Consider the following 25,703-nt stretch of genomic DNA (forward strand, 5'->3'; position numbering starts at 1 on the left):
AAAATCACTGAGGGGGGTTAATCCATAAGCTAGTTACAGTCATGGTAATGCCAGCCAGACCTCCAGGTGATCCATTACTGAAGATAGCCATCAGAATAAGGCATGCAAACCTGCACCCTGCACCACTCCTGCTCATAGCTTCCACGCCTCCTACTTCTTAAAATCCCTTTAGCTAGCCTAAAAATTTGAAATAGTCTTTGAGGCACTAGTCCACCATGTCCTCAGGTTTCTGGCTCTTGAATAAGCCTGCTTTTCCTTCCACCAACTCTTGTCTCGCAAGTCTTGCTTTTGAGCAGTGAGCAGTGATTGGCTGACCCTTAGTTTGGTTACACTATCACTCAGGAAATTTCAAGGGTTTTAGGAGCTCTGTGGCAGGAACCAGGAACTAAGTTCAAATTTATTTTATATTAACCACAGGTCCCAACTCCCACGACTACCTGGATGGTGACAGGACAGAATTCTCTTCTCATCCTTCTCTCTCACTCTAAATATACACAGACATGCTATTAGGAGGGACAACTTTCCCTCTACCAACTTTGGTTCAGTGGATGGGAGCCTGTGAATTAACTATAGACAGGTTAGCAGGGGGAAAGAAAATAAGTTGTATTCATAACTTGTGGAAGCATTAAGATGAAGAGGCTTGATGAAGAGCTAGAGATAAAAGTTTATTTATCAACTCATAGGGGAAAAGAAGGAGGGAGAAATGGCTTCTATAGGAAAACAAATGACTCTTGGGAAAGATAAACAGAAGCTTTGGATGAAGTTTTACACAATTTTCTTGGAATATCTCCTGTCTGGGTGAAGCCATCCTCACACGGTTAACAAGAATCCTGGACAGAAATATAATTATAGGTAAGCATTAATCAGGCTACTCTTTGACCCACTTCCTTGTAACCAGAAGTCAGGAACACGAGATACTGACCATTTGCATTCTCATTGTTCCCATTGATAAGATCTTTGACATTAGAATCATAAGGCTTTTGTTTAGGAATTGTTTATGCAGATCCTGAATTCCAGCAGAACAGCTGACACCATCCACTTTAAAGAGCCCCACAGATGAACTGATCAGCATGAGAATACTGTTTTTTCATCTTTCTGTCCCATGACTTCACTCTGCATTCTTCAGCCAATTAGTGATCTCTCACTTCCACCTACTCCAAAACCCTTAAAAACTCCAGCCTCAAACTCTTTGAGGAAATGGATTTGAGGTTTCCTTCCATCTTTTGGTTTGGCAGCCCTGCAATTAAACCTCTTCCTCTGCTGCGACCCAGTGTCTTGGCATATTGACATGCTGTGCACATCAGGCAAAAGGCCTATTACCATTACATGAGGACTCCTCTGAAGGGAGATAATGGTAGGGGCATTTCTGGGAGGTTCTGCTTTAGTCAGGCAAAAGAAGTTCAGGTAAGATTTCTTTCTGTATCTGCTGTAATTCAAATGTTTTCAGTTTTGTCCTTACACATGCACACACACACACTCACACTTCCCTTCTTAAGCAGCTAGCATCTTCATGTATCTTTGTTCCTGTCACATGCGTCCATGTGAAGAGACCACCAAACAGGCTTTGTGTGAGCAATAAATCTTTTTAATCACCTGGGTGCAGGTGGACTGAGTCCGAAAAAGGAGTCAGCAAAGGGAAATGGGGTGGGGCAGTTTTATAAGATTTGAGTAGGTAGTGGAAAATTACAATGGAAGTGGGTTATTCTCTTGCGGGCAAGGGCAGGGGTTACAAGGTGCTCGGTGGGGAGGTTCTGAGACTCATTGTCTAGGAGAAGGAATGTCACAAGGTTAATTGATCAGTTAAGGTGGGGCAGGAACAAATCACAATGGTGGAATGTCATCAGTTAAGGCAGGAACTGACTATTTTCACTTCTTTTGTGGTTCTTCAGTTGCTTCAGGTCATCTGGATGTATATGTGCAGAGCTGGGCTCAGAGGCCTGACATTTCCTGTCTTCTTATATTAATAAGAAAAACAAAACAAAACAGTGGTGAAGTGTTGGAGCGGTGAAAATTTTTGGGGGTGGTATGGAGAGATAATGGGCAACGTTTCTCGGGGCTACTTCAAGCGGGATTAGGAGTGGCATGGGAACCTAGAGTGGGAGATATTAAACTTAAGAAATATTTGGGGGTAAAGTGTGATATTGTGGGGTTGTTAGAAGGAGCATTTGTCATATAGAATGATTGGTGATGGCCTGAATGCGGTTTTGTATGAATTGAGAAACTAAATGGAAGACACAAGGTCTGACTAAGAGAAGGAGAAAAACAGATATTAAAGGACTAAGAATTGGGAAGACCTAGGACATCAAATTAGACAGTGCCTAAGGGGGTTTGGTGTAATTATTTGCTTGGTTGGCAAGTTTTGGGAATCTATCTTTGAGTTTTTTTATGTGGTCATATATTAGGCCAGATTGATTTAGGTAAAAACAACACTCTTTGTTTAAAAATATACAGATTTCTCCTTTTTCAACAGTGAGTAAGTCGAGGCACATTCCTGTCTTTTTATATTAATAATAAGAAAAACAAAACAAATAGTAGTGAAGTGTTGGTGTCATGAGGGGAACAGGAAGCTGTTGGGTCCCATTTGCAAATTGATTTTTGGGGGTAAGGAAAACTAGTGTACATGTGCCTGTCTAATTAACAGGTAGACACATATAGGTGGAGGAGCCACAGGGAAGAAGAGACCTTGAGTAAGGCAAAACTGGAAATGTAAAGTGAAAAGATGAGAAGGAGAAAAACCGGCCATGGCGGACAGAAGTTGAAACCCTAGATGCTTGTTTAGATACCTTATTAGCATAAGCATTGCCCTGAGCGATGGGATCTGATGCCCTTTGATGGCCTTTGCAGTGAATGGCCTCAGTTTTCTTGGAAGTAGAGCAGCTTTAAGAAGAGTTTTTATTAATGTTTTATTAATGTTGGAGTTTTATTAATGATGGAGGACCCTTATGTAGTGAGGAAACCTCTTTCTGCCCACATAACAGCATGGTGTTGAAGGATGTGGAAGGCATACTTGGAATCGTCATAAATATTGACACATAGTTCCATTGCAAGAATGAGGGCTCGAGTTAAGGCAATGAGTTCAGCTTGTTGAGAAGTAGCAGAAGGGGGCAGGCCCATAGCCTCAGTGATAGATGTGGAAGACACTATAGCATAGCCTGCCTTTGCCAGTGATTGGCAATTGGGCCTGGAAGAACTACCATCAGTAAACCAAGTGTGGTCTGGGTGAGGAACAGGAAAGAGGGAAATATGGTGAAAAGGGGAGAATGCCATGTGGATTAGAGGGATACAGTCATGGGGTTCAGATGTAGTATCAGGAATAAGATGAGAGGCTGGATTGAAGTCTGGACCAGGAACAATGGTAATTGTGGGAGATTCAACAAATAGTGAGTACAGTTGAAGGAGCCAGGGGGCAGAAAGTATATATGTCAAGTGTGAGGAGGAGAATAGATTTTGAAAGTTGTGGGAACTGTAGAGAGTAAGGGGAGCATAGCCTGTGATTTTGAGGGCTTCCAGAAGTATTAAAGCGGCAGTTGCACTGCATGCACACATGAGGGTCACCCCAGAATTGTGAGGTCAAGTTGTTTTGATAGAAAGGCAACAGGTTGTGGGCCTGGTTCCTGTGTGAGGACTCTAGCAGCACAGCCTTGTATTTCAGCTGTGTGTAAGGAAAAAGAATGGGACGAGTTGGGGAGTGCTAGTGTGGAAGCTGTCTCCAGGGCCTTTTTGAGAGAGTGAAAAGAAGAATGGGGAAAAGACTTAGGGTCTGTGGGATCAGTTAAGTTACCCTTTGTGAACTTGTAAAGTGGTTTGGTTAGGATAGCAAAGCCTGGTATCCAGAGTCAGAAATATCCAACAATGCCAAGAAGGAAAGGAATTGTTGTTTGGTGATGGGGACAGGGGTTTGAGAGATCAGCTGGACACAATCAGCAGGGAGAGCATGTGTGTTTTCTTTTTTTTTTTTTTTTTTTTTTTTGAGACGGAGTCTTGCTCTGTCGCCCGGGCTGGAGTGCAGTGGCCAGATCTCAGCTCACTGCAAGCTCCGCCTCCTGGGCTTACGCCATTCTCCTGCCTCAGCCTCCCGAGTAGCTGGGACTACAGGCGCCAGCCACCTCGCCCGGCTAGCTTTTTGTATTTTTTTTAGTAGAGACGTGGTTTCACCGTGTTAGCCAGGGTGGTCCCAAACTCCTGACCTCGTGATCCGCCCGTCTCGGCCTCCCAAAGTGCTGGGATTACAGGCTTGAGCCACCGCGCCCGGCCGAGCATGTGTGTTTTCATGAAGAATTATGCCGAGATAGGTCACAGATGAGGAAGAAATTTGGGCTTTGGAGGGGGCTACATGATATCCTTTTGAGAACAGATGTTGGAGGAACAGGAGGGTGTCCTGTTGAGAAGATTCATAGGAGGGGCTATAAAGTAGAAGGTCATCAATATATTGAATAAGGTGAGAAGAAGATGGACAGAAAGTAAATCATGAGAAAGGGCTTGACTGAAGTAATGGGGGCTGTCCCTGAAACCTTGTGGCAGTACAGTCCAGGTAAGTTGCCGAGGCTGATAGGTGTCAGGGTCAGTCCAGGTAAAAGCAAAGAGAGGCTGGGATGAGGGGTGCAGGGGAATAGTGAAAAAAGCATCTTTAAGATCAAGAACACAATAGTAAGTTGCAGAAGAAGTTATTGAGGACAAAAGGGTGTACAGGTTTGGCACCACAGAGTGGATAAGCAAAACAATTTGGTTGATAAGGCACAGATCCTGAACTAACCTGTAAGACTTGTCCAGTTTTTGGACAGGTAAGATGTGGGAATTGTAAGGAGAGTTTATAGGCTTTAAAAGGCCATGCTGTAACAGGCGAGTGATAACAGGCTTTAGTCCCCTCAAAGTCTGTTGTGGGATGGCATACTGGCGTTGAGAGGGGTGAGAGTGATTATGTTTTAAAGGGATGGTAAGGGGTGCATAATCAGTTGCCAAGGAGGGAGTAGAGGTATCCTATAACTTGTGGATTAAGGTAGGGAGATGGAAGGGGAGGATGTGAAGGAGGCTTTGACCTGGGGAAAAGGGTGGCAATGAGGTGTGGCTACAGCCCAGGAATAGTCGGGGAAGCAGATAATTTACTTAAAATGGCTTGACCTTTTATAAGGGAGGTGGGCGGGTGGGGATAACTAAAAAGAAGTGGATAAAAGAATGTTGTCCAAGTCAGCACCAGAGTTGGGGAATTTTAAGAGGTTTAGAAGTCTGGCCGTCAATACCCACAACAGTTATGGTGGCAAGGGAAATAGGCCCTTGAAAAGAAGGTAATGTGGAGTGGGTGGCCTCCATATTGATTAAGAAGGGGATGGATTTACCCTCCACTGTAAGAGTTACCCAAAGCATCTGTGATGGTCCAGGAGGCTTCTGAGGTGATCGAGCAGAGTCAGTCTTCAGCTGCTAAGCCAAGAAGATCTGGGAAGGAGTCAGTCAGAGAGCCTTGGGCCAGAGTTCCAGGGGCTCTGGGAGTGGCTACTGGGCGAATTGAACAGTCCAATTTCCAGTGGGGTCCCATACACATGGGACATGGCTTAGGAGGAATCCCAGGTTGCAGGTATTCCTTGGCCCAGTGGCCAGATTTCTAACACTTGAAGCAAGATCCTGGGGGAGGAAGTCCTGGAGGAACACCTGGCCACTGCAGTTTAGGCGTATTGAAGTTCTTGTGGGCTGGAGATGTGGCTGGGGTTTCTCTCACAATGGAGGCAAGTAATTGCAACTCAGAAATACGTTGCCACTTGGCTGCCTCTTCTGTATTATTGTATACCTTGAAGGCGAGGTTAATTAAGACCTGTTGTGGGGTTTGAGGGCCAGAATCTAATTTTTGGAGCTTTTTAAATGTCTGGAGTGGATTGGCTAATAAAATGCATATTGAGAATAAGATGGCTTTCTGGCCTCTCTGGGTCTAGCACAGTAAAGTGTCTAAGGGTTGTTGCCAAATGGGCCATGAACTGGGCGGGGTTTTTATATTTGATTAAAAAAAAAAAAAAGCCCAAATGCTACCTGATTTGGGAGAGGTCAGATAAAGAAAAAGGAGCATTAACCTTGACTATGCCTTCAGCTCCAGCCACCTTTTTAAGAGGAAATTGTTGGGCAGGTGGGGGAGGGCTAGTCACGGAATGAAACTGCAAGCTGGACCAGGTGTGAGGAGGGGAGGTGATAGAAGGATTATAGGGTGGGGGAGCGGAGGCTGAGGAAGAATTGGGACCTGGCTCGGCCTGGCTGGTGAGCAGCAGCCTGGGGAGGGGGGAAAAGGTCAGACGGGTCTGTAGAAAAGGAGAATTCAAAGGACTCAGAGTTTGGGGTGGAGACTGAAGAAACAGGAGAGAAAGAAGAAAGATTTGGGATGAGTCGCATGGGGAGCAGAAACTAGGGAAGGGCCGATGTGTGAAAGAGTGCCTGGATGTCAGGCACCTCAGACTGTTTGCCCATTTTTCAACAAAAATCATCTAGGTCTTGTGAGATGAAGAAATCAAAAGTGCCATTTTCTGGCCATTTGGAACCGGTTGGGTTTGTATTGGGGCCAAGTGGTATTGCAGGAGAAAATAAGGCATTTAGGTTTTAGGTCAGGTGTGAGTTGAAGAGGTTTTAAGTTATTGAGAACACAGGCTAAGGGAGAAGAAGGAGGAATGGAGGGTGAAAAGTTGCCCATAGTGAAGAGGTAAGTTTAAAGAGAAAGGTAGAGACACAGAGAAGGGGGTGGTGCGATGAGCAGCCCTGGGCTGTAATGTGGGTGAGCAGCCAAAGCAGGCATCCCTGCAATTGATTTGCCACCAAGGGAATGTGGGTGAAATGACCAAGGCAGGCGTCCCCATGGTGATCAGACACCAATGGAATGTGGGTGAATGATCAGGGCAGGCGTCCCCACGGTGATCAGACACCAAGGGAAGACTGTCTTCCCGAGTCCATGACCGGCATCGGAGTTTTGTGTCCATGGATAAAATGTGTCTCCTTTGTCTCTACTGAAGAGGAAAATGAACTAGAATTGGAAGGACAGGGAAATTGAAGGTTAGCAAGACAGGGTGGAGAAGAGAGTGAAAAGACCGCTTACCTAATTTGAAATTGGTGAGATGTTCCTTGGACTGGTTGGGGACCTGAGGTCATAGGTGGATCTCCTCATGGAGTGAGGGTGAGGACAGGGGACCAGTCTCCTGAAGGAGTCCTCCTGTCCCAGGTCTTTGGCACTAAATATCACATGCTTCCATATGAAGAGACCGCCAAACAGGCTTTGTGTGAGCAATAAAGCTTTTTAGTCAGCTGGGTGCAGGCAGACTGAGTCCGAAAAAGGAATCAGCAAAGTGAGATGGGGTGGGGCTTTTATAAGATTTGGGTAGGTAGTGGAAAATTACAGTCAAAGTGGGTTATTCTCTTGTGGGCAGGGGTGGGGGTCACAAGGTGCTCGGTGGGGAGCTCCTGAGACTCATTGTCCAGGAGAAGGAATGTCACAGGGTTACTTGTTCAGTTAAGGTGGGGCAGGAACAAATCACAATGGTGGAATGTCATCAGTTAAGGCAGGAACTGACTCTTTTCACTTCTTTTGTGGTTCTTCAGTTGCTTCAGGCCATCGGGATGTATAGCGCAGGCTTGGGCTCAGAGGCCTGACAGCTCCCTAATTTGTTTCTAAATATTCTAAGGGAGAAGGAAGGGCTGTGAGAATTGTCTTTGAGAGGAATCATTCTCTCTGGAGTAAATGAGACAAATCTTCAGTGTTGTGGTCATGGATCTGATAGGCATTAGTCTTTGACCAGAGTTTATGAGGTTATTAAGGTGCATGCATGTTTATAAACTAGAGAAGAATTTAAAAATTGGAGAAAAAGATATAATACCATAGCACAGTCTTCTCAGGTACCTTCAGTTTAAGTCCTTTATTACAAGAAAAACAAAAAAATCTTTCAGTCAGCAAAAGCACATGAATCTTTTTTTTTTTTTTTTTGAGACGGAGTCTCGCTCTGTCGCCCGGACTGGAGTGCAGTGGCGCGATCTCAGCTCACTGCAAGCTCCGCCTCCCGGGTTCCCCCCATTCTCCTGCCTCAGCCTCCCAAGTAGCTGGGACTACAGGCGCCTGCCACCTCGCCCGGCTAGTTTTTTGTATTTTTTAGTAGAGACGGGGTTTCACCGTGTTAGCCAGGATGGTCTCGATCTCCTGACCTCGTGATCCACCCGTCTCGGCCTCCCAAAGTGCTGGGATTACAGGCTTGAGCCACCGCGCCCGGCCATAGCACATGAATCTTAATGATTTAGTACTTTTTTTAATACTTTGACTTACTAAGGTGATTCAAAGGTTCAGGAAAAAGAAAATTCCCAATATCATTTTCTTAATCTTATTCAACTCAAACATAACAATGCCAAAAAATACAGAGCTCACATTTTGCTGGCATACATTTCCAAATTTTTAATGCCTCCCCGGACAGGTGAATTTTAAGGATAAAAAAAACCAGAGACTTTCAAAACATTCCTTGTGATGAAGTAGAAAAAGCCTTGAATAAGTGGCCAGCTGCACTGGATTTTTGTCTCAATTCTTCCATTAATTTTACAGTCTTCAGCAAATCCCTTAACTTTGAGCTTCTATATGTAATGACATCATTATAAGTGCTGTGGTATTAAAATGTGATAAACATAGATGAAAGCATTTTGAAATGTTTGAAATACTACATAAATACACATAATAACAATTCCACAGGATAGGATCTGAGAGAGCTAAGCTGACCAGTATTATAAAAGGAAGCTTATTACAGAAAAGCCCAGCCTCATTCATTATAGGTTTATGTCTCCATTTCTCTTTGGTGCAATGTATGTAATAGAATGAGTTATACAGAGAAAAAGAATAAGAAATGAGCTGAGGAGACAGAGCCTGGGACAGCTCAAATGCATTACTCACTGCTATTTAAGGAGTAGGTGTAAGGTCAACCACTTGTGATAATCCCTGCAGGGTGGCATCTAACCGTCAAAGTGCACAGGCACCTGTGGGTTACCCTCGCAGGCAATGACAACACGTCTAGTGCTCGCCATGGCCCGGTATCTGCAGTTGGGTGCCTTGGAACTTCCTGTATCCCTGCAGTCTGTGACCTTCACTACACCCTCATGGCAGTTCATCTTGCCGTTCTTGCATTGGATATTGGTGGTGCTGCAGATACTACGAATGTTCCAGATATCTTCATGGATGAAGGTGTTGAAGCGCTTGCAGTGATACAAAGTCATCTTCCGTCTTTGCATCATCATGTTGCAGTAGCGATCATTGCCACCTGTCTCCTCAGGGTGCACATGTTGCCTCAGGAATCGCTGGTACATGCCATTCTGGCCATAGGAGGGCTGGACCAGCCCCAGCCCCAGCAGGGTCAGCAGCAAAAGCAGAAGCAACGAATGGGTCCTCTGCAGAGCCATCAGTACCTTAGAGATGCCTAGAAAAGAAAGCAAGGGGCAGGAGAAACAAGGTAAGAACTGGGCACTGGAAAAAGGTGTTGAGAATAGCAAGCTGGCATCCTGACTCCACAGTCTCCTCTTTCCTCCTTCTTATATGCACCATCTCCCCACTCATCTCTGCTACTTTTCCCACCCCCGCTTCCCCAAGAGTGAGTAGTTTGCAAACATGATCTTTTCTGAAAGCAAGACCTTTCTCATTTACAGAGAGAAGTTGCTGTAGCCAGTACAATGACACAGGGCAGGGACTGACTGCGTGGCTGCCAGGCTTGTGTGGTCAGAGTATAAAAAGAGAGAACAAGTGAACCTACATGAAACTGCAGTTGTGTATCTCTTGGGGGAATTCCATATATGTATGATCTTTGGGGAGTGTTTGGTTCCCGGGAGGCTCCAATTCCCGACAGTTTGGATAGACTCAGGATATGTCAACGAAAGTTTATAAACTACTTTTAATACCTTACATCTGGGAATCTAGGTGGAGGAAGAGGGCAGAGGAATATTTAGGCTTTGCCTTTCCTCTCATGACTGTTCTTATTGTCATTAATTTTATTATTTTTCTTTTCTTTTTATCATGTGGCTATTATTCTAATGTGATTTAAAATATATTATTCTAATTCCAGAATAATATATGTTATACATTAATCTAAAATGTATTATTCTAATTCTAATGTAAAATCAGGTCCTTTTGGAAATCCTTTTAATTCTATTAAAAAAAAAAAGTAAGTACCCAGATACAGTACTTAGAAGACAGTTGATAATAGCTACTGTTTGAATGAACTAGTAAGTGAAATCAGTGAGCTAATGAACAAATGCAATTAAATGGATAGAGTAAAGGTGTTTCCCAGGCTTATGAAATTGACTAATAAGAAAAGCTAAGAAATGTTTAAAAAATAAATTTAAACAGCACAATATCCTCAAAAGACAACTTGGATTGTGTCTTCTTCTCCTTGCTGTTTCTATGCATAACCTAAAAAATCTAGGCCCTGGAGATACATTGCTTTGTCTTGCATCTATTCTTGATGTTCCTCCTGTCTTGTCAATAGTTGCTGGTAGCTGTCTGTCTTCTCTAGTTGCAGCATCATTGTGTTGTCACCTGTTGCCGTGAAAAATAAGCATATATTTTATAGCATTAAGAAAAAATCCAGAGCACCAACAAAAAAAGCATTGCCATGTAGTTTCCGAACATTCGTTGCTTTCGTTGACAGATTAAAGAAAGCAATCCAGGCCTATCTCAGTCTATACCCTGTGCTTTTTCCACTATCCTCTACTGCCTCTCTCATCCCATGCCCCAAATATTCATGATATCAAAGACTCTATATATGCTCAGAATTGCTACTTCCCAGCCGCAGAGTTTAATCAAGATGGGAGGCGGAATCACTCACCAACTGACTAGCCAGATGCTGCCATCTGGCCGTGGCTCCTGGAATTGACATGAATTGTGAATCGGCTTGACTCTTGCAGTGAAGCAGGTGAAGCAGGGTCGATTTACTACAGCAAAGAAAAATCATCCCCGATTCAACAGGAAGTGAGCAACCCAAATTAGCAAGGGCAATGTTTTGAGAGTCAGGCAGCCCAACTCTACATGGGCAGTCCAAGGACTGACCCCAGTTGAACTCCTAGTTTGATGTATATGGGCACTATTGTCTTTTGATTTCAAATTCTGCTTCATAATGGTGGATCACACTGTGTGAATGACTGAAATGGCTTCCAAGGGACCTATACCTTACTTTGTTCTGCTGAAAGCCTACCTTTTGATTACTGATAATGAAAGCAGTATCAAACATGGATATTGTTCTTTTAAATGCCACCTCCTTTATCCATAGCCACCTTTTGCCTTTCTGCATAAAGATATAAAGCTGTATGTCATATTTGTATGCCCACAGCTGTAGATGTGAGATACGGTGTTAGGAAGAGAAGGAAGTAAAGAGGTTGTGGGAGGAAGGGCAGATGTTTGATTTCTTTTTTGCCTCAAGAACAATGCATACAACTTCTGAAGGTATACTTAGTACTTGGATTATAGCTTCAGCAGATCAATATACTTTGGCTTGCTTTTCCGGTGGCACCTGGAGTTTCCATAGTTTCATCTACTTTCTCTTATCCTGATTCTTTGTGACCAAAAATATGGTTTAGCAAGATAACTGGCTACAGAGAAAACCTCACCTATTCATGCGAGAGCAGACCTAGGATGTCAGCTTTTCTACACTAACCAAGTAAAGAAGACATAGAGAAATATTTGAAGACAGCAGGCCAGTGTGGACACCAATGGGTGTATCTCAAAGCTGTAGCTATAAGAGAAAGTTGAATGATCTCCATGTCATCCCAACACATACTTTTGGGCCAGGATTTTCCCCAAACACTTTCTCCATTGCACCACCCTGACTAACAGTAAGAACTTCTTTTGAGGCCGGGCGCGGTGGCTCAAGCCTGTAATCCCAGCACTTTGGGAGGCCGAGACGGGCGGATCACGAGGTCAGGAGATCGAGACCATCCTGGCTAACCCGGTGACACTCCGTCTCTACTAAAAAATACAAAAAAACTAGCCGGGCGAGGTGGCGGGCGCCTATAGTCCCAGCTACTCGGGAGGCTGAGGCAGGAGAATGGGGGGAACCCGGGAGGCGGAGCTTGCAGTGAGCTGAGATCCAGCCACTGCACTCCAGCCTGGGCGACAGAGCAAGACTCCGTCTCAAAAAAAAAAAAAAAAAAGAAAGAACTTCTTTTGACACTGTGGTCTAAAAGACTGAGGCTGTGACCATGAGAAAATTACTTAACCTCTCTCAGCAGATTCCCTCATAAGCAAAATAAGCATACCTACCTCTTAGGGATGTTATGAAAACAAAATCAATCTAAGTGCCTATAACAAGGCCTAGCACATAGTAAATGCTCAGTAAATGTTGGCAATTACTGCCTTTTTTTTTTTTTTTTTTTTACCACTTCCATTTTTTTGGTTTCCTCTGCTTCTGTCAATCTGGATAAAATAATGAATGACTACAGAGTTGCATATATTATTGACTCCTCTTTATTTCGTAGAGCTAACTGTAGTCTCATGATATTGGAAGTCTGTTTCTAAACTATAAAATATCTCAGCTACTAGATCCCTAGAAAAATTTTTCCTCTCCAAATTGCATGGAATTTTCTTCCTTGCATGTCACTATTCTTCAAAGGACTTAGCATTTTGGAGTGTTTCTTCTTTTTCCTTGCAAAGCCAACAATCACAGCTGACCAGGACTTCAATTCTTCAAATGATTCACTCAGGACAAAATGATCTGCCTGTGATTTGACATTTTATTTTAAACAGCTTGTGGTTATGATAGAACAAGAGGCCCAGACCAAAAAGGACTAGGAATGCTTGCCCAGCTGCCAGTACCATCGGCAGGTCAGGAAACACCCCCATCCCCCTGCCATGTGATTTCCTGTGAAACAGCCATTTCCCTTAACACCAGAGCAAACGATGCGATGATAATGCTCCAAGCTGATGTTTGGAGAAGATGTGAGTTTTCACAGCTTATGATGTGATCAATATAATAATGGTCCATCCCTTTGACTTGCCCTATCAAAGCCTTGAGTGGGAGCAATGATCTTTGCCTCACCTCAAGAAAATAGCACTGGTTGGAGAACTTAAGAAAAGGGCCCAAACAGTTTACCAGAAACTGGGACTTTCTCATTTCCTGAGAGTTTTTGAGATTTGGTAATATGGCAGATTTTCCAGTAAGAGAGGTTTGGAATACTTTTTCCTGTTTTCTTAAGGAATGACAGTGTTTTCAGTTTTGAAATAGACTAACCGAAGGAAGAGAGATTCCTGTGCTGAGCACACACCAGCAACCTACTTCTCAAACCCATTCCTAAATTTGAATACTTTCAGTGAGGCTGGGCTCTCCTAGGTGGTACCTGGACAGCGTTCTATAACCTGAGCATTGGGGAGCCAGGACTTTTGGCCCATTTCAGGGCAATACCAGGAGTAGGAGAAGCCACCATAGGGAATACTGAGACCACAATAATTATGTGTTCACAAGGCAGTGAAACTGGTGATTTATAACTAATTTATTGGCAACCACTTTCTAAATAACATATCCAGGTACCTGTTAACAGAAATCAGGTAACAAGAAGCTGACTACTGAGTCTGTAGATTGAACAGTGTATTTTACAAAGAGAGTGTTAACCTAAGTTATGTTTACTTAAAAACAAATCTTGAGGAAGAATAAGAGATAAACTGGGAATCTTTCCTTTTTTTTGAGATGGAGTCTCGCTCTGTCGCCCTGGCTGGAGTGCGGTGGCGTGATCTCGGCTCACTGCAACCTCTGCCTCCCGGGTTCAAGGGATTCTCCTGCCTCAGCCTCCCGAGTAGCTGGGACTATAGGTTCATGCCACCAGGGCCCAGCTAATTTTTACATTTTTAGTGGAGACAAGGTTTCACCATATTGTCCAGGATGGTCTTGATCTCTTGACCTCGGGATCTGCCTGCCTCAGCTTCCCAAAGTGCTGGGATTACAGGTGTGAGCCACAGCGCCCGGCCGGAATCTTTCTGTAACCTCCCCAAAACATCACACTTGCCAGACATTAGCTGATTAAGTAAAAGATTACAGAGTAAATAATGTAATTGGTTTTTGAATTTTATATAAAATAACCATGACAAGAGAATATCCTGGGAGCATTCCATTCAAACATCAAAACTATCTCTCGCTTAAGACAAAAAGGTGGCTACCCCGAATGAATTTTGGTATTCGTGCTGGATTACATATCTGTGTGTGTGTGTGTGTGTGTGTGTGTGTGTGTGTAACAGAGAGACAGAAACTATAATAATCTGTTGGTATGTTGGTACTTGGTCCTTGGAAACTCCTCCTGAAGGTCTCATATTTGTAGAAGTAATATTAGCTTATTATCTGACAGAAAAAAACAATTTGCCTCTCTTAAAAATTCTGCTTAGTGGCTATGAGCCCTGGAATTTTTCCATCTCTGTAGATCAACTTAACCATTCTTTCCCTCACAGAGAAGTAAAATCTACCTCCCTAATGACTTGTAAAAAACTGACTGATAAGGTAAAAGTGGCCAGGCTCGGAGGCTCATGCCTGTAATCCCAGCACTTTGGGAGGCCAAGGTGGGTGGATTGCCTGAGGTCAGGAGTTCAAGATCAACCTGGCCAAAATGGTGAAACCCTGTCTCTATTAAGAACACAAAAATTAGCCAGGTATGGTGGTACATGCCTGTAATCCCAGCTATTTGGGAGGCTGAGGCAGGAGAATCACTTGAACCCAGGAGGCAGAGGTTGTGGTGAGCCAAGATTGTGCCATTGCACTCAAGCCTGGCAACAGAGTGAGACTCCATCTCAAAAAAAAAAAAGAAAAGAAAAGAAAAGAAAAGAAAAAGGCATTTCTATCCTATGCAGTCCTCTCAGGGAGCAACCAAGTAGAGAAAATGGGGGAAAGATCAATATGCCCAGAATCAGTGAGAAGACTCTGATTCTTACTGATATCAGCCACATTTTTATTTATTAAACATGTTGTCAGACAGAAAACAAAAGGTCCAGGTAGCTCTTTCTTTGGGCCCTTGGCAATGCATGTTGCCACACTGTTTTAGGGTGCAGAGGGGAAATGTAAGGCAAGGGCAGCAGAGCCAGCACTTGACCAGTGGCCCGCTGGTTACGGATGGAAAATTGACTGATCCAAGTGGACAGGCAGGTCATTTTCACAAGCAACAACAATGTTTCTGAACCCTGCTGTGGCTCGGTACCGGCATGGAGGCCGGGGGGATCCTCCACGTAGGTTGCAAGTGGTGACCTGGAAAGGAGACTTGCTTATTCTTAGGTTTTCTCTGTAAGGGTTTCCATTCTCATCTCCACAGATGGCCTTGATGTGGCGACTGTTGCCATGAATAAAGGTGTTGATGTCTTTGCAGGGTGAGGTCAGGCCCCGTCTCCTCATCATGCTTTCACAGTATCTGTCATTCCGGCCCTGTGGTGTGGCATCATAGTGCTTGGTCAGGAAGTCTCTGTACCTGGAGTTATCCTGAGCCAGGGTGGGTGGGGTCAGACCCAGACCCAGACCCAGCATGAAGACCAACAAGAAAAGGCCCAGGCGCATCACCATCTCTTCTAACACAGGCTCCTGCCAAGGGCAAAAGGAGGAATGGTAGATGCAAGAACAGCATCACCAAATCAGGCGAAAAGGACAGGAGCTTTCATCTCTGACACGGCATCATGAATCAGATCTTTTCTGCCACCAAATTATATATTATATTTTCCCTTTCTCATTAACCTCACACCTCTTGTCAATCCATTCCTCTGGAATGTCTATTTAATAGTTTCCTGAGCATGACCTCTAGCTTCAACCATTCTTTCTTATCCCTTAGAATCTCTGACTATTTCTCTATCAGTCATTACATTACAAAATTCACTCTCACTCTTTAATTCATTTATTAATTAATTGAATAACGAACATTACATAGGTCCCTACTGGGTACCAGGGACTGTACTAGGTCCTGAGGCACATTAAGACATACCAAATGACGGACGGGCGCGGTGGCTCAGGCCTGTAATCCCAGCACTTTGGGAGGCCGAGACGGGCGGATCACGAGGTCAGGAGATCGAGACCATCCTGGCTAACACAGTGAAACCCCATCTCTACTAAAAATACAAAAAATTAACCGGGCGTGGTGGCGGGCGCCTGTAGTCCCAGCTACCTGGGAGGCTGAGGCAGGAGACTGGCGTGAACCCGGGAGGTAGAGCTTGCAGTGAGTGAGATCGCGCCATTGCACTCCAGCCTGGGCGACAGAGGGAGACTCTGTCAAAAAAAAAAGACATATCAAATGCCTCCCTAATAGGAAATGAGGCATCCATGGGGAAAGGATGGGGGCTTCAATGTACTGAGATGAGACAGTAATACAGGAGGTGAGAGCTAAGAAGAGAGAGTTTTAGAGGAGTGGTCTCTAACACTTTTGGCACCAGGGATCATTTTGGTGGAAGACGGTATTTCCATGGATGGGTGGGGATGGTTTCAGGATGAAATTGTTCTGGCTCCGATTATCAAGCATTAGTTATTTAGATTCTCATAAAGAGTACACAATCTGGATCCCGCACATGCGCAGTTCACAATAGGAGGGTCCGGCTCCTGTGAGAATCTAATGCTGCCTGCTGATCTGACAGGAGGCGGAGCTCAGGCGGACAGGCCACAGACCGGCATTTGGGGACCTCTGTTTTAGGGAACCCTGAGCCCAGAGAAGGATCAACCATAAAATTGTTTAGCTAATTACTTAGCTAATGTGAAGAAAGCAGTTGAAAGCAGTTGTATCCTGAGTTGAAGGGAAGCAGACCTACTTCCCCAAGAAGTAGGTGGTTCATGGCCAAAGGTGAATTTGTTCTGTACCATTTAGAAAAAAAGAGGGAGGAGCATGGAAGAAGAGATTTGATGTTTGGAAGATGGGTCTGGAACCAACCCTTACAGAGTAGAAAGAGGAATATGAGGTTATTCTTAGGAGCTTCTCACATTGGAAGCAATTGAGATTATTCTAGAGAATATTTTCTAGTTTCTCCTGCATATGTACATACGCTGTTACACAACAGGCAAAAGGTGCTACTATGTGGTAAAAAAAATGCCTTAGACTTTTTTTTTTTTATCAAATCAAAGGCCTTACAGTTTGCTCTAATGATTTCTTAACATCTTCCTCAAAAGAAGAGAAAAAGAGGATTCCTGCCATCACGTCTCAAGAGCTGTCCCTCTCAAACTCTAGAACACACACGTCCCAGGAATGGTGCATCACAGACACTCAACACACCTTTAGGTAGGTGCTTTAGGTAAATACGGTGCCTCTTCCTGGAGCATAATTTTAACTCAATGACTGATCATTGAAAATAGAACTAAACAAATATGAATTATAACAAAATAGAAAGCAAATTTCTTATGAACTTTTAAGATTCTATTGCTTATGAAAGTTGAAGATTAGAGAATTGAAAAGTATTTGGTATGTGCGACAAGTAGTTTCTGACTATACCTTTAGTTTTCTGGAGAAAATTTTAAAGACTATTCAGAGCCTTTAAAAATCATTACAGATCTAACCCACATTATATCTAATATATGTGAATGCCCCTATATTTGACAACAAAAATAACTTTTCACTGTAAAATTTTACCTGATTTTTGGAACTTTGCTTTTCAAATTGTTCGTTTATGAGTAACTCACTGAATTTATGACTGGCTATGATTTCTTGGTAGTCATCACACATACTGAGAAATTCTCACAAAGGGAGAAAAATCTGATTTTCAAATTGCATTACATTCTTAAATGTAATACAATTCTTATGACCCCTAAACGTAAAAATAAATGGTACATTTTCATAGACACTAAATTAATAATTAATTTTTTATTTGGTGCTTCTCTTGTGTGTAAGTCAATGAACATCTTCATATCGAATAGTTCTGTAGCCTTTGCAGGAAGCACCAATGTTGTACAAGTTGTGGGGATATTGCTGTCCACAGAAGGGAGTCTGAGCTTAAAAAGGCCATGGGTCCTAGCACTAGGCCTGTGCTGTGGCTAGCCTGTTCTGAGAGCAAGACTGTGGATCTAGGAAGACACAGGACTCCAGTGTTCTACGGTTACATGGGAAGACATGTGGGGTGAGCAAAGTGGGCTCTCTTTCTAATTTGCATTTGGTGTTGATTCCATTACAAATTATAATCTATGAACTTAATGCAAACATTTCCAGCTGCTATTTACTTCATTATTGTGGAATGAAAAATTCCTTAGCATATAATTTGGTATTCTTCAGCAGTGTATCAAATTTGTGTGCACTGACATTTGTCTATACTTAAGACGAGTTGCTATCTCTAAAAGTCTGAAATTCCATGCTGAAAGTGTGTTCTTGGGAGTTTATCAAGAAAGAGGTACATGATTGCAGAATGGAGAGCCAGCTCTAAAGGAGTAACAAGTATTCACTCATGCAGTTGCTCCAATATAGCTGCTGGCTGCCAAGCCACCCACTTCCCAAGTTCTTTACATTTACATCATGCTTTGCAGTCTCCTGTGTGTGTTTCCTGTTTCTAGCTTTTTGGAAGATCTTATCAAAGTTTTATTGATTTGCAATCAATTAAGTCTCTTGCTCTGTAATGAACAAATACTGACTTCTAATGTCAAAAGTCTCTCTTACATAGTCAACATCCCCCTGCCTGGTTGCCAGAATCTCAGAATTCAAAAAATCAGGGAGCAGAACCAGAGCTGCCAGTACCTAAAAGAGTCATTAGGTGGCAGTGGTGGATAGGAATGTTACTAATGTCCTCTCTAGGAAAGACCGGACTGGGAAGAGGTGACAATGCTGTATAACTGGTGGGGATACTGCTGTTCCCAGAAGCGAATATGAGCTGATGAGCCTGTTTAGAATCTCTGTCCAAACTCTCTCTGCATTAGATATTAAGACCAAGGACACCTCACCAGATGTAAGTGCCAAAGTAAAAGCCACAAAGCTCAGGATCTACCCATAAGGATATCACAAAATAAAGATCGACCCGTTGTCAGGTTTCATGGGTGCCATTTCCAAGCATGCCATTACCCATGTGATCCTGGATGAACAATGGACTATTTACTTGTTAGTGTTTCTTACTGGTGTATATCCTACAGAACTCATATTATTCACCTTGAATCAACATGCTTGCCTTATTATACCCCTTAATAGTTTTTAAATAATTGACTTCATTTTTCTCTCCAGGCCTGTTCATCAAGAAAATAAGAGAGTTGCTAGCTCTAAAAATCTGAAGTTTCATGGTTCTTATTAAGCATAATAGAGACTTTGCTAGTTTCAATAGCAAAAGTCCAGTGACCTTCAGTTACAAAGACAAATTTTGTGTAAGTTTAGTTGGGGGCACAAGGCACCAACTGAAACAAGTAGCTGACAGGGTGACCTGTGGCCCAATCTCATTAAGATGCATCATCCCATAAGGCTCAATGTGTAAGCCAAGCTCCCATAACACCTCTAGGTAAAGCACTGGACTACACGGGGGCTTTGCGTCCTAAAAAGCCACTTGTTTTTTTAGTATGAAGGCCCTCACATCCCAGTCTGCAGAGGTAAAAGGGTATCTTTGCTTCTGATTTGCAGAATATGCACATTCATTTTGTAACAAGTCAGCTAAGGTTTGCCCGGGCTTACTGTAATCTTGATTCCCTAAGACATCCAGGAGCCAAATCTCAGCAAGCGTACACCAAAACCACCAATATCTAACATCTGCTCCCTCACTCAAAACTTTCTCAATATATTCAACTCTAAATTTCTCAAAAAGCAAGGTAAAATGGAATTGGGAGAAAACCAGTAAGAGACATATTATTTGTGGTGTAAAAGTGAATCTGCCTAAGCCAAGGGTGCAGAGCCTCACATCTGGTGGCAAAAGTCCTATAGACATATCCTTCTATACCCAAACACGTAACTGTCTGTTAGCTTTTTGTCAGTGGAATTAGTCCCAGCTGTTCTCTGTTCTTTTTTCTTTTCTTTCTTTTTCGTTTTTTCTTTTTTTTTTTTTTGAGATGGAGTCTTGTTCTATCGCCCAGGCTAGAGTGCAGTGGTGCTATCTCAGTTCACTGCAACCTCCACCTCCCTGGTTCAGGCAATTCTCCTGCCTCAGTCTCCCGAGTAGCTGGGATTACAGGTGGCTGCCACCACGCTCGGCTACTTTTGTATATTTAGTATAGAGGGGGTTTCCACCATGTCGGCCAGGCTGGTCACGAACTCCTGACCTCAGGTGATCTGCCTACCTCAGCTTCCCAAAGTGTGGGGATTACAGGTGTGAGCCACCACACCTGGCCCCATCTGTTCCTTAGAGTATCTTTATCTTCTGTATCAAATGAATCTGTTAGTTTTCACAAGGATTAATATTGTCTCCCTCTCTCCACAGGCAATGTTCAGTATTCAAGAGGTTCATCAAATTTTACATACCAGTGAGTTAATTTGACAGTCTATGATGAGTAACTATAGTTATCATTTTCATCAATGTGGCTTCACACTTTTATATATCCTAGGGCAAAATCCCCCAAAGTGAGAGCCTAACACCCAAGGCATATTCATCCCTTTATCGCTTTTCCTTCCTTCTTCCCTTCCTTTGATCTTGGGATGTGTCTCACTTTGTTTTCAAAGAGCATCCAAAACTTTTCTAAGAAAAGAAATTAGCAGGGAAGGTTAGAAGGAAAGAATGCTAAAAACATACTTTCTGTTTCTTTCCTTGTTAAGCCACGTGTAATGCCTGTAACAGGGGTGGACGACGTGGGAGGACTCCCGATGCCCTTCGGCAAATGGCTCCCCCAAGCCTTTGGGGATTTTATCACAATTTAGAAATCCCTCCTAAACTTCCACTTGCTTCCAGTCTCACCAATTTCTCTTTATCCACATATAGGCCATCCCAAAGGAAAACTGTTTTCGTTTTAAACTTTAGAATCTGATCAATTTCCTTTTTAATTCATGAGCTTGAGCCCAGAGGCTTTAAAGGGAGGAAAATGGCTTCATTAAAATGGATGGATGACTAGAAATAATAATATAAAACCAATAGAACAACAGATTACCCAGGAGTAAGAATCTTAAAAAACCTGGCAGTTTCTCTTCAATGGGAGATGGTTCCAGCTGTTTGTTCCTGGAGATGGGTTCTGGCTGTGTGAACCTGGAGGCCTCTCCAGGTTCTGATTATATAGTGTTCTAATAAGGGGGTGGAAAGAATAGAGCTAAGGACCCCCAATCCTGGCAGGGACATGAAAACCAAGGACACTGCTCTTGAACAAACAAGGAGGGTCATTCACCTTTTCGCTGGGCATAATTGGGTTAGATATTAACCCACCTGAATGGATTGGAAATTTGTTCTGGAAGACAAAGTTTGAGAAACATGGCCTTCTGTCCAAAAGTTACCTTTTTCTGCTGTCTGTGGTGCTTACTCTTGTCCATGGCAGGACTGAGGTTTCACTATTCACACATAATAATCTGAATCCATAAGGTAGCATCTCTGATCTCCCTGGGCCAACTCCAAGAACTGCCTTGGAAGATGTCACAGAGTAAGATATGGTCTTCCAGTAAGATGCTTTTCCACTGTAATTTCTATTTATCATTTATCATATCACATCATTTGGTTTCATGAATGGATGCTAAGCACATTATTCCATCGATTTCACACAGCCAGGAAAGCACTTCTAGAGAAGGTTGTGTGACAGCTATTAGTACACTGCCTCTCCCCCTACACTCAACCTCTCAGCTTCTAACCCCTAAAAGTAGGCTTGCCATGTTTCCTGGGTTTCGCCTTCTTCCATCTTTACGTGTCCACAAGAGACTAACCCTGAACATTCAATTGTCTAGTCCTTGTAATGTAGTTGCAAAATTGCTTATCTCCACCATCAAAGCAGGGCTGTAGATCCATTGTTTGCGTAAAAACAGTGGGCCAAAGGTCACCAGGATCACTTTATAGATCTCATAGTTACCAATATCAGACAGCAGCAGGGTACCAACTGTTTCACAGACCCCCAGCATTTGCTCACAGTGGTGTTGGATCTAGGACAGTGTTATCTTTTTAAAAATCCTCAATCCTCTGTTGTCATCCACCTACCTGCAAGTATTCAGTCTGGCTGCACTTGAGAAGCTGTCAAGAAAGACAGGCTGCCTGCTAGTGAAACAAATGCACTTGAAATCACAATAATTATAGTATTCAGTGCAGTCTTCCATTTTGTGAAGCTCTCACATACATGACTACATTCAACCAGCACCAGGACTGTGTGAGGTAGGCATTATGTAAATATGCTCTGCTAATGAGGAAACTCCAAGAACAAACAGCAGATGAATGGTGGAGTCAGACTTCGAACCCTTTGTAAGCAAGGAGAAAACTGACCCGTCTTTCCAGACTCAGCTCAAGCAACACCACCTCTGAGTCCCGAAAAGCAGAACTCTGCCACAATATACAACCCATATGTGTCTGCATACACACAGCCCTATGGCCTGAAGCTCCAATTCAAGCACCAACTCACACAAACAGAGTAGCCTCTGGTTTTAGAGTTCTGCAGTAGTGCTGGGCTGGGGCAAGCAGCAGCCTCCGAATATAGTCAGGTCCCTTCTCTGCCTCTGGGCCTTCACTGGACAACCTTTGGAGGACTCACAATCTGCCCACAATGCAAAAAGACAGTTTTTTGGTTTTCTTTTAAACTAGGCACAAGGAAGTTCTGTTGAAACAAAAAGTCGGGTTTGGGGGAAAAATTACTATTTCATAGAACGCATCTAGGTACTTAGTCATTTGTGTTTTAAAATACAACAAGGAATTATATTCTATGATTAAGGAATATCACATCTTTGTCAGTAATTTTAGTACCAATGAAGGAATTGCCAATTGCAAAAAAACTTCATATATTTTTTAAATGTTCAGACAGCTTTAACTTGAAAGTCATTCCCCTTTCCTGGAGATTTTTTTCTCTCTCTCCCTCAAGCCAATAATGTCCCTGCACACAGACACGGGATGCATAGGTCCTGTTTCCAAGGACTCTAGTGTTGGAGCACTTTCCTCCTTCATACAGAGTATATATGTTTCATTCTGTCTCAGGACTAAAATTAGATGATGGGAAGAATGGACTAAATAGTTTCTAAATTTCTTTATTATTCTCACAGTTTAGGTCTATAAGCATGAAACTTATTCAATAACGGAAGCAACAGGTAAAGAAGGAAAAGCCCGTGTGAAAAGAAGAACCACGTCTCCAGGAAGTGGCAACACTACTGACTGAAGGACAGTGGGGACAAAGTCCTGCTGACACGCCTGTATTTCCAAACAAAGACAAAAATTAAACATTTGCTTTTCAACCAACTCTGCGCTTTGTGCCCACTCACGCTTTGTTCCCATTCCCTCTTTCCCAAGTATTTCATGGCATTCTTCTGGGAATAACTGTTTACGGAGAATTACAGAGAATCCGCTTAAATACAGATTAAATAAAAATTCCTAAAGAAAGGTTTCACTAGCCTTCATTGGTCCACTTGTTTATCCATCTACTTTGAGTCACAGTGACAAATGCTTCCAACAATAACTTGACAAACCTCTTACTCTTGCCTGCTTATAAACTGATTATCTGCTGTCAGCAATAGCTAAAGCCATTCCTCTTTTCCTGGAATGATTTTTTCCATCCTCTCTGCCAAACTATAGTTGGTCTCCACGTTACTAGAGTGCCTCATGTCCTGCTTCTAACATCGCACCACTCCTTGCAGTCACAGAACAATAGTGGGAGGGGCCTCTGAGACCGTCTGTCTACCCCTCATATTAAAGAAGAGGCAACTGAGGAACAGAGAAAGAGACATGTATTGCCCAAGGAACTCATGGCATTCGCGGGACTAGAAGCTTTCCAATGCACCACACAACTTTTGTTTTGTTTTGAGATGGGGTCTTGCTCTGTCACCCAGGCTAGAGTGCAGTGACGCAATCTTGGCTCACTGCAACCTCCGCCTCCCAGGTTCAAGGGATTCTCCTGTCTCAGCCTCCCGAGTAGCTGGGATTACAGGCGCTCACCACCGTGCCCGACTAATTTTTGTATTTTTAGTAGAGGCGAGGTTTCACCGTCTTGGCCAGGGTGGTCTCGAACTCCTGATCTCATGATCCACCCACCTCGGCCTCCCAAAGTGCTGGGATTACAAGCATAAGCCACCGTGCCAGGTCCACACAACTTTTATTTGCCATACTAGTACTTTCTAGACAATCAAAATTAACTTTAAAGGGGCCACTGAAAGTTGCTGTTCAAAGGAAACCTACACTGACTATTACCATAAATTCAAAAAATATTTTACTCTGCTTGTCATCAGTAAAAGAATTGCTTGAATTGAAGCGTATGTAACAAATCTATCCTCTTGCAAAACTAGTTAGTGGCTCTGTGGTTAAGTAAGTCTTGGAATACCTGTGGCTGCTTCTGGGAAGGTGGTCCTGTGCTGCAGATAAATATGTCACTTGGGTTTCTATTGATTACATTATTACTTGATTATAAGATTCTTACTGTCACGAGGGAGGATCTTGGCTCATCTGAGATTTCCTTAGCCCCCTGAGTGGTGCTGAAATTGTTTTAATAAAGATGTTGCGCTTTACTCATGTGCTGCTGTTAGCATTTGACGTGCTGTCTCAGAGCGAAAAAACCGAGGATCCCAGCCTTCCAGTAGGAAGGCTTGAAAGAGGCTGTTGGCAAGTGTCTCTAAGAATTGCACAATATTTGTTGAGGGTGGATTAAGGGTGGGGAGGCAGAGGAGAGTAAACAGAAAATACCGACCCCAGATGTTAGTTACGCTTGCAAAAACTAAGGCCTGCTTCAAAAATCTGGTGATTAACCTGAATAACAAGCAAAGTTTTCTTAGTTGTGGGCAAGTGCAGGCCTCCTAGGGCTTCCCTTAGGTTCGGCGATTCTGTGGTCCCCCTCCAAGCCTACTAATCAATAGAAGCTGGCATCTCTGCCCAGCTGCGCAAAGTAAAAATCCGAGTGGGAATGTAAAGTCCTTAACTCATACAAATACTGGACTTTCACCTCCCTCCCGATTCCTCCCTCTCCAGACCAGTCCCGCAAAAGCCTCCCCGAGGAGTCTCAAGCTGCTTCTACTAGGAAAGGACTCCCCGGCCACAACGCCCCTGATGTAGCTACCAAAGAGCAAGAGGAGCAGGAGTGTGAACGTACCTCGGCCTCTGAACAAGTCGGCAGAAACGGGCAGGACGGTAGAAAGAAGTTTTGTTTCTCACCCGCTTCTTCCTCCCTAGTACGACGATGGGGAGTGCGTAGAAAACGCAAGTTGTTCTTTGGAATCCTGCTTTGCGTCTGGGTGGAGTGGCGTGCTTGCGTGAGTGTGTGTACACGGACGGAGATGGGGGCGTGGTGAGGAGTGGAGGGTCGGCATACTAGCCTCTGCGTAGCTGGGACCGCGCCCTGCTTCTCCCAGGAGGCCTCTCCCGCCTGCATCCGCCCTTGGAGCTGGCGCCGCAGCAGCCCCGCCTCAGGGGCCGCAGGGGCAGCCCAGGCAAAGAACAAGTCTGGGATCCACGCTCCTTCCTCAGCTGGAACCCAAAGGGCAGCAGCCGCGAACGCACTGCCTCCACGGAGAGCAGATGGCGGGAAACTGGCTTCTGCTCCCAAGAGCCAGGCGGCCCTTAGGAGACTACGCCTGGCTGAGCGTCCAGGAACCCATGAAGCTCGGTCTTAACACTGGTCGGCAGCCCCATCTGCCACGTACTTATTCGGTGCTGCTTTCTTTAGCAGGACAGCCCAACACGAGACAGTCTGTATTTCAAATTTAACGGAAACTTTTTTCAGTAGTTGCCAAAAGAGGTG

The 25,703-nt window shown here is 43.7% G+C and overlaps 2 protein-coding genes and 1 long non-coding RNA gene across 6 annotated transcripts; 1 reads left to right on the forward strand and 2 right to left on the reverse strand.

Annotated features, from left to right (window-relative positions):
- Positions 1 to 8,389: 8,389 nt before the first annotated feature.
- Positions 8,390 to 25,388, reverse strand: RNASE4 (ribonuclease A family member 4). 4 transcript variants are annotated; one of them, XM_033188735.1, is made up of 4 exons: positions 25,056 to 25,191; positions 10,812 to 10,917; positions 10,423 to 10,522; positions 8,390 to 9,410 (listed from the first exon to the last, which is right to left on the reverse strand). In XM_033188735.1, the coding sequence occupies exon 4, from the start codon at positions 9,391 to 9,393 to the stop codon at positions 8,950 to 8,952; it is 444 nt and encodes a 147-aa protein (XP_033044626.1). In that variant the 5' UTR covers positions 9,394 to 9,410; positions 10,423 to 10,522; positions 10,812 to 10,917; positions 25,056 to 25,191; the 3' UTR covers positions 8,390 to 8,949. The 4 variants fall into 4 exon arrangements, with proteins under 4 accessions (XP_033044626.1, XP_033044625.1, XP_033044624.1 ...); XM_033188734.1 differs by lacking the exon at positions 10,423 to 10,522; XM_033188733.1 differs by lacking the exons at positions 10,423 to 10,522; positions 10,812 to 10,917 and having other exon boundaries at positions 25,056 to 25,388.
- Positions 9,311 to 23,216, forward strand: LOC117070081. The gene is made up of 2 exons (XR_004431762.1): positions 9,311 to 9,443; positions 23,026 to 23,216. It is a non-coding gene; the product is annotated as an uncharacterized LOC117070081 (long non-coding RNA).
- Positions 14,884 to 25,629, reverse strand: ANG (angiogenin). Its single transcript, XM_033188732.1, has 2 exons — positions 25,056 to 25,629; positions 14,884 to 15,527 (listed from the first exon to the last, which is right to left on the reverse strand). The coding sequence occupies exons 1-2, from the start codon at positions 25,332 to 25,334 to the stop codon at positions 15,063 to 15,065; spliced, it is 744 nt and encodes a 247-aa protein (XP_033044623.1). The 5' UTR covers positions 25,335 to 25,629; the 3' UTR covers positions 14,884 to 15,062.
- Between the last annotated feature and the right edge of the window lie 74 nt (positions 25,630 to 25,703).

This window comes from Trachypithecus francoisi, unplaced genomic scaffold (assembly GCF_009764315.1).
Source record: "Trachypithecus francoisi isolate TF-2019V2 unplaced genomic scaffold, Tfra_2.0 Lachesis_group3, whole genome shotgun sequence".
Lineage (NCBI taxonomy): Eukaryota > Metazoa > Chordata > Mammalia > Primates > Cercopithecidae > Trachypithecus > Trachypithecus francoisi.